Below are 16096 nucleotides of genomic sequence, written 5' to 3'. Positions count from 1 at the left end.
TCCACGTCGCTTTGTTTTTGCTTACTTTGCTTTCTGCTCCCTACGAAATTGTTGATGCAACTACAATTGTGCTGAGCAGAAACTGGGTGGATTCCCAAATGGAAACGAGTGATATCTCTGAATATGCAGTATTACCGAGTTGTTTTAGAACCTCACAAAGACCATGATACTTCAATACTAGCCCCGCCGCTAGCACTACTCCTAGCTCAAGCGCTAGCTCTACTCCTAGCTCCACCGCTATCTCTACTCCTAGCTCCACCGCTATCTCTACTCCTAGCTCCACCGCTAGATCTACTCCTAGCTCGCCGCTAGCTCTAGTCCTAGCTCCACCGCTATCTCTACTCCTAGCTCCACCGCTATCTCTACTCCTAGCTCCACCGCTAGCTCTACTCCTAGCTCCACCGCTAGCTCTACTCCTAGCTCCACCGCTAGCTCTACTCCTAGCTCCACCGCTAGCTCTACTCCTAGCTCGCTGCTAGCTCTGCTCCTAGCTCCACCGCTATCGCTACTCCTAGCTCCACCGCTATCTCTACTCCTAGCTCCACCGCTAGCTCCACCGCTAGCTCTACTCCTAGCTCAACCGCTATCTCTGCTCCTAACTCCACCGCTAGCTCTACTCCAAGCTCAAGCGCTAGCTCTACTCCTAGCTCCACCGCTAGCTCTACTCCTAGCTCCACCTCTAGCTCGGCTCCTAGCTCCACCGCTAGCTCTACTCCTAGCTCAAGCGCTAGCTCTTCTCCTAGCTCCACCACTATCTCTACTCCTAGCTCCACCGCTATCTCTACTCCTAGCTCCACCGCTATCTCTACTCCTAGCTCCACCGCTATCTCTACTCCTAGCTCCACCGCTAGCTCTGCTCCCAGCTCCACCGCTAGCTCTGCTCCTAGCTCCACCGCTATCTCTACTCCTAGCTCCACCGCTAGCTCTGCTCCTAGCTCCACCGCTAGCTCTGCTCCTAGCTCCAGCACTAGCTCCCTCTATGCGCGGCCTCTTTATTCCTGGCGCCACTGGCCTCATCTGCGGCGCGTCTGCCTCACAGGTAGTTAAGACGCTGGCGGTCCCAGCAGGCCGGGCCGTCGTGATCCGCCGAGTCCCGGCGCGTACGCTCCCGTTCCCTCTACTCTGGGCTTCGGGGAGCTCATCACTGTGGTTACTCTTGTTGGACCTAATCAGATAACACGCGGCGGCCCCCCCGGGAAGCCGCGCCGCACCGTCCACAACACCGCAACAACACACCCGCCTCCTCCGGGCGACGCCATTGGCCAGCCGCTCGGGGCGCCTGCTGCACGACTGAGCTTCACTATAACAGTTTCCATTTTGTATTATTTGCAATGTAGAAGAGCCAAGAGCACGGTGTTAACAGCTAGGAGTACTCTGTGCTCCGCACACGACCTGAAATCATAACTAGTGCCCCGTACGAACACGAGCACGATCCTGTTATATCAGTAGATGTATCGGTATGATCAACCTACATTTTATTTAGAAATTATAATTTTTTTTGCATTTAATAAATAAACATACATTTTTAATTTTTAAGATGATTGCCAAGTATTTTTGGGTGTTGATATCAATGTCCAATCCTACCTTGGTCCACAAACGTGTCCCAGCACTTCATACTCTATTTTTCTGTATCGCGAAGAAGACTTGATTTGTGTTTTGACCGGACGTTCCTTTGTTTTCATGAAAGGGCTCTCAGGGTTTAATGTTCCGGCGGGGCCCTGATTGACTGGCCGTTATCATCATGGGGTTTGGCTCCTATAATGCACCGTGTTCCCTGATCTTTATTTATTTGTTTTTCTTTCCACCAGGCTTTTAGTCAGCGCCTCTCAGGATGGAAAGCTCATCATCTGGGACAGCTACACCACGAACAAGGTAGGGCCAGGCCGCACTCTGAGGAGCCTAGCAAAGCCCTAATGACTACATGGAATCAAAATGGATGCTGGCTCTCGTATTATTGTTCATGTGCAACACAACAAGGCACGGCCCCATGAAAAACAACCCATCTCAAACCCCCTTCTGCTTTGTTTGCTTAGTTTACAAATAAGATTGCACACGCGCTTCTTTAGTATTGTTTGTTCATCAATGCCCGAGTGAGCACACGGGCACAACGGGTCCAACCAATGGCTACGCAGTTAAGGCCTGATATACTTATATACTAGCATATACTGGTACGCAGTATTCAGGCAGCACTTTACTTAATCAAATCCTGTTTGATCAAATTACATTCCTCCTACGTCTCGTCCCGGCATAATATCCTCCTCTGACGCGGAAAGAAAAATAACTATAATTTCTATTTCCTGGTAGTGGGATGTCATGGCGTCGGGGAGCCTGACACCCCTGGGCTGAGCCCCTGGATCGTGTCATCATTAACGTATCAACTGGACGACTAGGGATGACTTTCCTTTTTTAATTCCATCTCTCGATATATTTTATGACCGGCTTCTTGTGCCTGTATGGACGGGGTCAGCGAGGACACGAAGCAGGTGGACAGAGGGAGGGAACACCTCTCTCTCCTCCCTCTGACCCGCCTGTAGCACCCGACTTCGGGGTTCAATCGTACCTCGGTCGCTAAAAGGCGCATTGCCGTCATTGAATTTTTTATTTAACCTTTATTTTATACAGACAAACCGTGACAGACAAACACACAGGGAAATTTACATTTTCTTACACTTACGGTATTTAGCAGACGCTTTTATCCCAAGCGACTTACCGACGCAGAGTCAACCCTGCAAGGCGACAGCCAGCTCGTCAGGGGCAGTTAGGGTTAAGTGTCTTGCTCAGGGACACATCAACAATCAGCTAGGAGGAGCTGGGTATTGAACTAGCAACCTTTCGGTTACAAGACAACTGCTCTACCTCCTGAGCTAAACTGACCCCAAGGAAATCATGTGGTCCTGGTTGAATCTCTCGTCGCGGCGAGGTTCGACCCCCCCCCCCCACCTCCCCCACTGATGTTCTGTGGTCCTCCCCCGGTGTGTCCGCTAGGTCCACGCCATCCCCCTGCGCTCCTCCTGGGTGATGACCTGCGCCTACGCGCCCTCTGGGAACTATGTCGCCTGCGGAGGCCTGGACAACATCTGCTCCATCTACAACCTGAAGACCCGTGAGGGCAACGTCCGCGTGAGCCGCGAGCTGGCCGGACACACAGGTAGGCCGCCGCGCGCCCGTCCTAAAGCCCTGTGCTCGCTGAATGAGGGGTGAATTAAAGTTGAGGGTACTTTCTCCTTTTTTTAAAGGCCTTTTTAGGGCAGAATTAACATTAAAATTCAACATTGTGATGGAAGCGGTCTGTAAAAATAAATACAATATATCTATTTCTCGATATATATATATATATATATATCGTCATATCGCCCATCCCTAGTTTCTTTATTTGTGATGTACAATTGTACATCTGAAAGTTTCTGCATTGATGATGTGTGGGCTGTTATATTTATTATCGACATGGTGAATTCCATGTAGAATGGCAATGTGTTATTTTCTATGAAGGGAATAAAGTCCTGTATCGAAAGGGATCTCAATTTACCCTACATAGAATTTGATGTCGTTATTTTTGCATAGAAGTTGATCCAAGTCACCGAATGTGATCTAGTTACTATATAAAATGTCTTTGGAAAAAGCAGAACTTCGGCTAACATTGTGGCACGTATTGGGTCCACTACTACTCTTACTACTAGTACTACTACTACATAAACATATCCATCACAACGCAACACCAGGCCCCCCCCCCCCCCCCCCAAAGCGTGTAACTTATGTAGTGAGGGGCCGTCTTATTAGATTCTTAGCAGAAAGATGTCTGTTTCACTACTAATAGCTTAGTGCTAACCACAGTGCTAAGCTCTCAGGGCAGGGAGCACTCAGCCATTGAATGTCACATGATGCAGGAAGTGTGTCAGCATTTTAGCTTCTGTTGTTCTCTTGGTTTAGGAAGATCTGTGTGGGAGGGGTGGGTGGGTGGGGGTCAACTCTGAGCGTGTGGGAGAGAGTCTGACTAGTCCCTTCTGTTTCTGGTGAGGAGGTAGTCGGATCACATGCTCGGTCCAACTGCCTCATACACCCCACCACCACCACCCCTGACTGAATACCCCTGTAGGGCCAGCACTCTGGAGAGAAGCCCTGCACCGTGCTCCTGATATAAGGGTTTCTGCCGTAGTTTGTTGTTTGTCTTTTTAACCGTTTCTTGCCTCTCTACTTCCTGTCAGGGTACCTGTCCTGCTGTCGTTTCCTGGATGACAACGGGATCGTCACCAGTTCTGGAGACACCACCTGGTGAGTATGGGTACTGCAGGCAAGTGGGCTGGCTCTGTAGACAACACCCAACGCTTGGCTCCTATTCTCCCTGACATCCTGCTGCAAGAAGCATTTTGAGGCTGAACGGTTACACGGAGAGTGCATGTCATCGGTCGATATGAATGTAAAATGGCATATCCTTATAGGAAGAGGTGCTCTACATGCACACCTGTCCCTTCCTCAGATGAACCGTGGTTTTATGATACGAGTTTGTCTGACCATCCGTATGTAGGGTTAATAATGCTATTCTCAACCAGCCCATATGAACACTTTGTCTGCACCCATTGGTTTATTTTCCTGGTCCCAGTAAAATAAAAATCGCTATGGATAAATGCGTTTACAAAAATGCCATAAAAAAAATTAATAAATAATTCATTTCCATACCTAACAGTATGTACTGAAGCTGGAGTAAATAACCGATTAATCAGCTGCCATAGCCACCACTCACCGCCCCGCCCCCCTCCCGGCTCTCCCCCTCCCCAGCGCCCTGTGGGACATTGAGACCGGCCAGCAGACGACCACCTTCGCCGGGCACACCGGCGACGTGATGAGCCTGTCCCTGGCGCCCGACACCCGGCTGTTTGTGTCCGGGGCGTGCGACGCGTCCGCCAAGCTGTGGGACGTCAGAGAAGGAATGTGCAGACAGACCTTCACTGGCCACGAGTCGGACATCAACGCCATCTGTGTAAGTCCTCCTTCGTTGGGGCGGAGGAAAGGGAAGATTGGAATTGGAGACTTTAATAGTTTAGGCGTTTGTCCTTGTTTAGCGTTCTGAATAGATCCCCGTTTAAGTATGACTGTCGTAGATACGACTGAAAACTTTCAGTAATTTGACTTTTGTTAAATTAGATTTTACGTGTGGATTGAAATCGTAGAAAACGACTTGAGTAGAAGACCATAGAGCATCAATTCAAGTCATATAAACGTGTAAACGTGAATTCAACCAAGGACTTTCATAGCTCACCAACCAAGTCAATTTCATTTAAGTCATTTAAATATGGATTGACATCAAAGGTAGTACATGTCAATACTTTAATAGTTTGATGGCAATGCTCCTTTTATTTCCTTAACTTCAAAAAGGTATTGATATTACGTTTAATCCCACCATGATTGAATCATTAATGCCGTCAGTGATAGCCTATGACCGGTGTTTTCACCTAGCCAAGTCAAAATGTGGTCATCTGTGTTTGAACGCCAAAGCCTCCCTGACCCCCGTCTCTCCCCCACAATGCAGTTCTTCCCCAACGGCAACGCCTTCGCCACGGGCTCTGACGACGCCACCTGCCGGCTGTTCGACCTGCGCGCCGACCAGGAGCTGATGGTGTACTCCCACGACAACATCATCTGCGGCATCACCTCCGTGGCGTTCTCCAAGAGCGGCCGCCTGCTGCTCGCCGGCTACGACGACTTCAACTGCAACGTGTGGGACACCCTCAAGGCCGACCGCGCAGGTACGCACCTAGCCCTCTCACTCTCTCACTCAGTCACTAACTCACGGGCGCTTCGTCACTAACTCACTCACTCGCTCACGGGCGCTTCGTCACTCACTCACTCACTGACTCACGTGCGCTTCATCACTCACTCACTCACTCACTCACTCACTCACTCACTCACTCACTCACTCACTCACTCACTCACTCACTCACTCACTCACTCACTCACTCACTCACTCACTCACTCACTCACTCACTCACTCACTCACTCACTCTCTGTTACGCTCGCTCGCTCACCCACTCATTCACGGGCGCTTTGTCACTCACTCACTCACTCGATATCTCGGTCACGCTCGCTCACTCACTCACCCACATACTCACTCACTCACTCACTCTCTCAGTCACGCTCGCTCACTCACTCATCCACCCACTCACTCACTCACTCACTCACGGGCGCTCGCACGCACGTATGCACTCACTCGATCACACACTGACCCACTCACCCATCGGCGCTCACTCACACACAGCAGGGGACGGGGTGGTGGTGAATGGGCGGAGGGGGTAGGGGTGGGACAGAGTCACCGGGACCAAAAACGGGAGACACGGTCGTCACCTCACCGTTTGCATCCGCATCGAGAACGTATCTCAGCGTTTGAACCCGGGTGGGGCCGAGTTGGTGTGTCCTGCATGTGGCTTCCCCCCCGCACCATGCAAGTTAAGACTCCTGCCCTTGCCCGCCGTCGGGAGTCCCAGGGAGTTCCCAGGCGCCGCCCTGTGCCAGCCCGCTCGTCCTTAGCCAGTGAACTGAAGGGACAGCTGTGCTGCCTTCAGTACCACCTGCCCCCCCCCCCATCAGCCACTCCTCTGCATCCCACCCAGGCAGAGGAAGACGCCCCACTGAGCATGAATTACTTGGGGAGATATTGATCGTACATGGTTGTTCGGCTTAAACAAGTGCCACATGCTCACACACAGTTAACGCGATTCTAAGCATGATTCAGGGTATATTTCCAGCAGAGCTAATGAGGTAATGTGTAGTGAGCTCATGGGTTGTTTTCGTGCGTACCAAGGCCACTCAGCCGGGAAAAATAAAAGGACAACTCAATGGGGCGGGGCTCCTCTCTGAGTCCTATCCACTTCCTCGAAGCCCTACCAGGAGCGGTGGAGCTTTCAGGACCTGCTTTTGTAACAGATACAGGTCTAGGGATACAGGTCTGGGATTTGTGCATCGTCTTATTTGTCGCAAAATAATTACATTTGGGCAACACTTATCGATGATGTTTGGAATAATCAGCGCAGGGCCCATTTCACATCTCACTCAGCTAGATCCCTAGAGCACTCGCATAATACTACGTTGAAACATAACATTAAGTGTAAAACGGACAATCCCTCGTAATATTCTAACAAGGCCCTGTGTATACATGGGGCCAGATTTGTTGGCAGTCTTTCTGAGAATCCATTTTTTCAATCCATTTTGTCTCCCCCTTCCTCTATCTCTACCTGCCCCCCTCTCCCTCTGTCTCTCTCTCTCTCTCTCTCTCTTCCTCCAGGCGTGTTGGCTGGCCATGACAACCGCGTCAGCTGCTTGGGAGTGACCGACGACGGGATGGCCGTGGCAACGGGCTCCTGGGACAGCTTCCTCAAGATCTGGAACTAGAGCGGAGAGGTCAGTGTCGCTAGAGGGGAAAGGTCAAGGTTTCTAGAGGGCAGAGGTCAAGGACTCTGGAACTAGAGCGAAGAGGTCAGTGTCTCTAGAGGGCAGAGGTCAGTGTCTCTAGAGGTCAATTGTCTCCAACGAGAGGGCAGAGGTCAGTGTCTCTAGAGGGAAGTGGGTCTGGAACTAAAGGGTCCTCTCTCTCTCTATCGGTCTTTCTATCCCTCTTCCTTCTCCCACTTTCTCTCTTTTCCTCCCTTCCATCTTTGTCTCACTCTCTGTGTTTTGCTACCTACCTTATTCCCCTTTCCTTTGTTATTACTCCTATAATGCAGCCTCTCATTCAGACTCGCTCCCTCTTTTGCCCCCACCTTTTAGCTTGGATGCAGTCTCTTATCTATCCCCCATCCCCCCCCCCCCCCCCCCTCTATTATTCCCTCTCTCCTACTTGAGTGCTTTATGAGAGTTTCTTACTAATGACGCAAACAAATGGAGCCAGGCCCTGGATTCTTATGCCACCTGGTGGTGAACTGAGTGTACATCAGGACATAGCTCTGCGACGCAAGCAGTAAAATGACGATAGTAACTCATCACTTTTGAATGATCATTACATCCAGAGCATTTCACAAAAAAACGTATCCAAGTCATTAATGTGTAATTCTTGTCGCTTTGATGTCCACAAATGACGAGTCGATTTCAAAATGAAGCGGACAACACAAAGTGCAAATAGTGAAAAAGTGAATTCTTAGTGGAGATGAGTTTTTTTTCAGGTGAGGTTTCGATTCCCGTTGGTCCCAGCGCAGTTCATTAATCTCTCCTCTCCTGTTTCAGATGGCCTCCGGACTACAACGGCTGAGCGGAAGACCATTCCAACATTACAACGTTAGATTTTATTGCATATCCAATCTTCTCAAAAAAAAATACCACAATACTGACTCCAGCCCCTTACCTCCCCTGCCCCACCCCCCCCCCCCCCCTCCTTCCCACACCACCTCGAAAAAGAAATTACCAAGGGCAACATTTATTTCTCTCCTTCTTCATTTAAAGAGCACAATTATTCTATCACTCACTCAGCTTAAAAAAAAAAAAGAAGAAAAAAGATAAGAATTTAAACGTCTAGGATTTGAATTGTGTGACGGGAGAGGAAGACGAGATACTGTACTCCTCCCTAGAACAGTCTGGCATTGTAGTAAATGATCTAAAACACACACGCCCCCCCCCCCCCTCCCCCCGTCACCATCACCCCGTCACCCTCACCTCCCCCACCCCCACCCATGCAAGTGTGTTCTACTTCCTCAGCACACGGCTTTGGTGTGACGTCATCACACGCCAGTTATCTTAACTCGTAACAGCTTTTTGACGGTGTCTGTTTTATTTTATTTTGTTTGAAAGAAATTTGGTTCGATTTTTTTCTTTCCTTTTTTTTTCGGTTTCGAAAATGTAGTCAAGGCGCTATTCGGTGAATGTCGAAATCGAGGATAGTGAGGATAAAAAAAAAAAAAAGCTTTGTTCTATCTCCTAGTCTTGAGACATTTTTAGAGAACTTTGTTTGTAGATTGACAAAATAACAACCCAACACACACACACAGACACACACAGACACACAGGAAAACATGCGAACTGTCGTGACATTTTTTAAGTCAAGCTTCATCCCAGTGCAGGAGGCCAGGCTGAGCTTAACATTAGGGGCATCTAGGGGTCTGGCTGGTCTGCTTATTGAATCCCACAGTACGTTTGACTCCTAATATCTATTTTTTTTTCTTGCCCCACATCTAGCTCTCTTTCTTTGCACAAAATCTAAACTTTACATATATGGAAGAAGAAATGTTTCGAGGTAACTAACAAAGCACATGCTATTATGATATTGAATGCTCGTTTTTTTTCCGAACGAAAAACTACAACAAAAAACAACAACATTTTAACCATTCTCACCTTTTTTTGTCTGGCGAAAATGTAGAATAACGAAATGAAGATTAACCCATCTGTTTATATATATATTTCCTGCAATTTTTTTTTTTTTTACTCTCCATATCCCTATTGTGTGTTGACTGTGGTTGGGAACGATGATACCTTATCGGTTTTGGTTTATCCTCTTTTTTTCGTTGAGTTTTTTTTTTTCTTCCACTGTCGGGTAAGGAGAACCTCCACTATGGCCCGGGGTCCATTCCGAGGCTTTCTGTTTCAACAGACGCCCATTCCGTGCTTGGAAATGCAGTTACTACTCTGTGAATGACATGTTGTATAAATCAATGTTTGAAAATAATGATACTGAAACTTTTTAAGTTAAAAATGGAAAAAAAAAAGATTTTGGTTGTCTGCCAAGGGTGGGTTAACTCTTAGAATCGCATGCTGTAGAATTGCTTAAAAAAAAAAAAAGCTGCATATGGAATTAAGTCCTTTAATGTTTTTCTTTAAGAAAATAACCTGTTGGATATATCATCATTACAATGATATTTAAACCGGGTTTATTAATATTGTTTGTTCTTTGCTACTCTGTGCATACATGATTCAATTAAAATGTCAAAGCTATGCACTCGAGAAGCAAACGCCGCTACAAAAATGGTTACTTGGTCCATATTTGGGAAGGATTCAGAAATTAAGAAGAAAAAAAAACACGATTTACGTTAAAACCTTTTTTTGAAATGCATCCACGTGCGTGCGAGCACACCGTAGACATGAGCATACACAAACTGAAATGGAACAAACACAAATTTTCATTCCTTCTGTAGCAAAACAAAAAAAAATCCACTTACGAAGAAAGAAGCATTTTATAACAAACAGGTTTTTTTTCTGTCCTTTAATAATAAAAAAAATGAGAAATGAACTTGCAGCATCTGAACGGCCGAATGATCCGTTCTCTCCCTTCATGTAAACAGGCGCTCATTATTTAGCAGTAGTGGCATTTTTTTCACTTTTTTTTTTTCTCTGCGACATTCTGTACAAAAAAAATGTGCTGTAATTGTGCGTTTAGGCCTGGAGTTGGCAAAAAATAAAATAAAAAAATATTAAAAATTAATTAAATTCCCTTTCCTTTCTCTTTCTCCATGAAATGACTGTAGAACTCTGCCCCCCTCCACTGTATCCCTTTTCACCTTTTGTATTTAATTTTAAAGTCAGTCAGTGTACAACGGAAAAGCTGGATGCAAGATAGAAACTATATTAAAATGTACTGTTATTTAGATGTAATAAAAGCAGTTTGAGATGACCTGCTGTGTTGAGTGTCATTCGCTTGAATGGGTACCGCTGAACTTAGATTGTGTTTTTACGATTCCTTTCATGTAATTACAATTAAGTCAAATAAACAATTTCTTATCCACCGTTACAGCAGTCTGAATTATTTAAATAATTTTTATTTGAAATTGTTCACGTACTAAGTATTTCTTAACATTTCTATGGGCTTAACTTTTTGGATTTCTGGTAACCTTAATAAGTTAACCTTGTGTTGCCTAAACTATTTTGAGATGTTTCTGTATTAATATTGTACAACAAGGTAATCCTATGCATGTATCATGTAAAAGTCATGTAAAAAAAAAAAAAAAAAAAAAATCGAAACATTGCCAAGAAATTGAGAGAATAAAATACAGGAAATATATTTGCAATGTTACTAATCTAAAACTAGATTAATTAACTCTACGGGGCCACATCATGGACCTATTATAGATGGCCACATGGCTTGCAAGTGGCTAAAGTCCCCCGTGACTCCGGCGTGACGTCAGTGATTGCTCAGCTTCCATTGGTCCCGGGGATCGGATCAGGAACTGTTGGGATGACTGCTGTTGACAGCTCGCTGGGGAGGGAAAGCTATTCTACTAAAAATGATGATTAAGCGACTGTAGAACAATTGTTTCACTCCCTGACAGAAACCCTACGGCCCTGCCTCAGTTCTTTCTGTAAGAGTTTACTTTATTTCTTGTCTGGTTGACTAACGGTAGTGGTTGTTTGAATGTGTGGGTTACGTAATTATTATGCTTGTTATGGGCAACTAGCTTATCGCCAATTTAGCGTGTTAGCCATTAGTGAGTGTGTGAATGTGTTGCTAGCAGATGGTGCCAGAATGATCAGGTCATTCAACTCCTCCGTACGCGATCGTGTTGCTTTTGTCAACGTCTGCTTTGTGACCGTCAACATGTTGTCGGTTCCGCTCACTTTTTTTTACCTGCTGTGTGTCGCCCCTGCGCCGCCGTAGGTGTCGAGGATGTCGCTGCTGCGGACGGTCTCTCCCGGGGCGGACTCGTAGTGTCTGAGATGGACGGCGGAGACGAGGTGGAGGCTGTCTCCTACTGCTGCTCCACCTGTGACGGCGGGGAGGGCCACGGTCGCACCCTGAGCGTCCACACCAGGAAGCCTCGCAGTCTGAGCACCTCCTCCTCCACCACCTCCTCCTCCGACAACAGGTAGGATACAGCCTCAGCTCAAGCTCCCCTGAACCCGCACGGTGTTGTGACATTTGAAATCCGGTTTACGGAGACCCGCTGTCAACAACAGGTAGGTGGGTGGAAGAGTCGGGGTGTGTTGATGGAGTTCCGTTCGAGACCTACCTTGTTATTATTTACAAATACTTATTGATGACAATTGTTTGTAGTCAGCAATTGTATTGCGACAATAACACAGTTATTGTGTGGTGGCTGGTGGTCGGGCTATATTTTCTAACATGTTTGATATTTTTTCATGTGGTTTGACCACCTTATGCTTGGTATAATGAAAACAGTGTTGTCGTACCGCAAATCGATTGGGGGGCTGCTTGACTGCTGGTAGACTTGGCATACAGGTAGACTGCATAACAAATGTATCTAATAATAGATTGATCCAGAAATAAGTTCAAGAAACGTATTGATATTGAGAAAGTGTTTTGGAGTAGCAACTGGGATGAACAATGATGGTTGTTACAGACATATTCTCTGGTAAAGCGTTTAAACAGAACAAACAATATTTGTGTGAATGCCAAAAGTAAATATTATATGTATTACTACAATAATATAAACTGTATAAATAAAGTCAATACAGCTTATAGTAAAGTTCTGCTTTGTGGTTGACCCAATTTGTACACCTTTTAACAAAAGCAACAGGTATTGATTATCTTGCCTTCAAATGTCAACAAACTGCAACAGTTAAAGGTTGGGTACGGAATTCGCTTTTTTGGCCATTTTGGCAAAATTACTTGAAATCCTTATCATAACCCGCTTACAGCCACTGAGTCAGAAGTACTGACATGAAAATTAAACTTGTCAATCATCTGTGGAACGGGCAGGGCTCGAAAAACTCCAGCCAATCATTTGGATTGCCACCTCGTTGCATTGGACAGTAAGTACGTCAATCAAACGGTCGTACTGCACTCCCCCGCGCCCCGCGCGCGACCCCTTCGTGCAGTACTCGTGACCCAGAGCTCGTGACCCAGAGCAAGCTCCTGTTTGTTGTTATCCTGCGGTATCTGTCTGGAACTAGTTAATCCACATTTGGACCTAGCAGTAGAAGACAATTTCCATGGCAGACAAGACGCCACCATCCTCACCACCACCACCAGCAAAGAGAAGGAAAACTCTTTTTCAGAGAGTAATTGATAATAAAAACGCTGAAAGAGAAAAACTGAAATCAAGAATAATCCTAGGCGCTGCTTTTGAACGTTGGCGGCAACTGAAGGACGAGAAGGGTCTAAAAACCGATGCTTGTGTGGCAGTTGACCTAGTTTCAAAGTTTATACCGTTTATACTCGGTAATACCGGTGTTGAGACGAGTGTATTACTCGGTGTGAAAATGTCCACACCGCGGCAACCCTAGTGAAAACCAGGACTTCCAATACAATTATATGAAACAAACATACATTTTCTAAAAATAGTAATGATTTATGTGACCGTTTAATGTTTATAACATCTGGTGCAACCATAGCCGCGAGAACGTATTCTCAGCAGGGGGTGCTGGAAAAAAAAACCCGGCCTGCACTAGACTCGCAACTCGTCACATTGATAAAAAAGATATATAGCAGCGCAGCTCAATTACACCAGTGCATGCTCGCAAAGTTGAAAATCGATCGTTGTGTTCACTTCCTTCACACCATGGTTCACATCCAGCTGCTCACAGAACAAGTTTAGCGCACCACCGCTACCCTCACACTTTTTCATATAGCCTTTTTTCAGCACTAGGACATATCAGCATTAAATAAATGCTGCGTCTCAACATGCCTTGGACAGCAGCGAGGATGACTCGCTTTGCCACGGGCCGAAACAGTTCGGAGCGACCACAGCCAGAGCGAACACAGCGGGGCAGAGGAGTGTCAGGAAGTCTTTGGTGTACACATCAGTACGGCCTTTTTGCACTACTGTTTAGTGGCAATGCAGTGTTTTATTCTATGCCTTTTTATTTTCGTATATTATTTCAATTAATACAATTTATTTATTCATGAAATCAAGATCTGGTCTTCAAATCTTTTTTCCAAATACAGGTCGTATTACAATGGGGTTTGTGTTTATATTCGGACCAATACGGTACAGCGGACGCTCACATGACGTTAAGCATTTCCTGGTGCATAATGTGACGCTTCAGAACCTAAAATCCCGTTTCTCCCCGTTGATACGACAACACATAACCGGCGTTTTCAGAAATCTCCACTTTGGCTGGAGTTTTTAGAAATGATCTTTTTCTGTGATAAGACAGGGCCTCGGACAGGGGGTGTTGCAGCACCCCCAAAACCCCTACTTCCCGCGGTACTGGGTGTAATTTACAGCTGAATGTAGTGCCATGTTGTTAAACGAAAACCTACGCTAGCCTGGCTCGCTCTCGCGCATCTCTGTTCGCGCTCGTGCATGATTGCGCGTCCAGGTACTTGGAATGGGTGGAGTCAGAGTCAGCGTTGAAGGAGAGGGGGTAGGACCATTTGAGTTGTGTATTTTCAAAATCTGCTGGCGTTTCGCAAATCGCGTACCCAACCTTTAAGCCAAAGGCATTTGTCTCTTCCAGAAACCCAACCCTTTGCTATGTATTGAATCACGACTTATTGTGCCATGCAGTTGTTACTACTAAGTCTGTACCTCTAAAGGCCCTGATATACATCAAATCGACATTAGCGTGTTCACACAGATAAAATGGCAGGTTTGGGACCAAATCTAAAACACTACCGTGGACCAGGATCGATACAGGGGACTCAACCAAACTAGTCAAGCCTTTCCCACACTCCCCCTAATACACCACTGCCTGCAATTGGTGAACAAGACGGCGTAAATTGCTGTGTTTCATCCCACCGTGACTCAGGCTAGTAAATTAATAAACCCAAGATCACACAGTGGCTATATTGTACCCTATCAAAGAAATGCAGGGTTCAGCAGCCTCACACGACAATGTATGGCTGATACATTGGTGCATCCTTTTGACACTTATTTACCTAATCTCAAACAAGCAATGTGTTGTTTGTGTGGGTGTGAAATAGTATATTGCAACATGTGGCATGTGCTAGTGTGACAAAAACAAGTCACCTCGATGAACAACAATAATTGGAATAAATTTCGGCGGGGAATACAAAGGGGAAATGCTGCCTCATTCCGCAAGGGGAAGTCTACCTTTTAAAAAAGAAACGTATCGCGTAATCACGTATTGAACCATCTTCGCTTACTCCATAAATGTCAATTGTTGGTCACTGTTGCCCCAGGGATACTCTTGACAAACACTTGCATACTCTAAAGACAGCAAGTTGATTGGCGTCTTCAGAGAAGTAGAAGAGTTTGTGCATTGGCAAGACGTCTTCTTCCAGAGATGAACCCACGTTCCCAGCTCAGGTGTGTGTGTGTGTGTGTGTGTGTGTGTGTATACAATACCATCTTTTATCTTTGTATTAATGTATTTAAAGGCGTTGTAGCTGTACAACTCAAATCAAGGTTCTATCAATTCGTCATGGTTATTTAATCTTAAACTAACCGACCCCGTCCCTGGTTAAACACGGGCATTGCAATATCTCTTCAGGCTTGGGTTGTAAAGGATGACGCCTCGGGTATTCTGTTATTAAAGTATTTCCGTCTCATGTTGAGGGCTTCAGGGTAAGACCTGTATCTGTGGACCTGTAGGCGTGGCAGTGGTTCCGGAGAGCTCTGCGATAATGAAGTGCGGTGTGTAACCAAGTAAATAAATAAACAAATGTAAAAATAACGTCCAGATGGTCCTCTCTAAAACCCAGGCCCGCTAATAGGATTTGCTCATCTGTGAGCCAATGCCATTCATCTCCAAGCGCTCCGGGGCCAGAGAGACGGCTCTCCCCACTCCTAACACCCCACAGCTGACCTTTCATCCCCCCCTCCTCTCAGATGGCGTTTTGATGAGGATTAATGCACGCATTGAGCCAGATTTATTCATTGAATTTAATTGTTTAAGCATTTTTTTTTTTCTAATCCGTTGTTTTATTTGTAGGATTATGTTATTATGTGTTGTTATACTGTGTTTTTATGCATTTTCATACTTTTCATCTTGATGTGTGAGGAGTTTTCTGTTGTGTGTTGTCTGGGAGTCTTAGTCATTGCAGTGGATCTGGAAAATCTGTCTGTTATACTTTTTTTTTTTTTTTCCTTTTTTCTCCTCAAGATAAGAGCCATGCTTGAGCATTATGTCTGCTTGAGAATAGATTTTTATGATCAGCTGTTGCGGACAGGCCTATCTCTGTTATTGTCAGTGTTATGGGAAAGTACTATTAGATAGGATCTGACTGAGTAGAATTACTACTATGGGGCTATTTTAATATGTT

General features: G+C 45.8%; 2 protein-coding genes across 4 annotated transcripts in view; both read left to right on the top strand.

Annotated features, from left to right (window-relative positions):
- The window catches only part of LOC130387606 (guanine nucleotide-binding protein G(I)/G(S)/G(T) subunit beta-1-like), a 29239-nt gene extending 20922 nt beyond the window's left edge, over positions 1–8317 (top strand). Inside the window, exons 5-11 of the mRNA XM_056596785.1 lie at positions 1809–1872; positions 2986–3148; positions 4203–4269; positions 4774–4975; positions 5525–5741; positions 7274–7389; positions 8209–8317. Coding sequence (XP_056452760.1) covers positions 1809–1872; positions 2986–3148; positions 4203–4269; positions 4774–4975; positions 5525–5741; positions 7274–7380 — 820 coding nt within the window. The 3' untranslated portion in view covers positions 7381–7389; positions 8209–8317. The remainder of the gene's footprint in view (positions 1–1808; positions 1873–2985; positions 3149–4202; positions 4270–4773; positions 4976–5524; positions 5742–7273; positions 7390–8208) is intronic.
- A 2592-nt stretch (positions 8318–10909) lies between these two features.
- The window catches only part of LOC130387559 (NAD kinase-like), a 23273-nt gene continuing 18086 nt past the window's right edge, over positions 10910–16096 (top strand). Inside the window, exons 1-2 of one of the 3 annotated variants that reach the window (XM_056596727.1) lie at positions 10910–11267; positions 11564–11771. In XM_056596727.1, the coding sequence (XP_056452702.1) occupies positions 11623–11771 (149 nt within the window). In that variant the 5' untranslated portion in view covers positions 10910–11267; positions 11564–11622. The other 2 variants (XM_056596743.1, XM_056596738.1) reach the window with 2 other exon arrangements.

The sequence above is a fragment of the Gadus chalcogrammus genome, chromosome 1 (genome assembly GCF_026213295.1).
Source record: "Gadus chalcogrammus isolate NIFS_2021 chromosome 1, NIFS_Gcha_1.0, whole genome shotgun sequence".
NCBI classification, from domain to species: domain Eukaryota; kingdom Metazoa; phylum Chordata; class Actinopteri; order Gadiformes; family Gadidae; genus Gadus; species Gadus chalcogrammus.
Note: the sequence above shows the minus strand (reverse complement) of the source record. Positions and strands in the feature narration are given on the sequence as shown.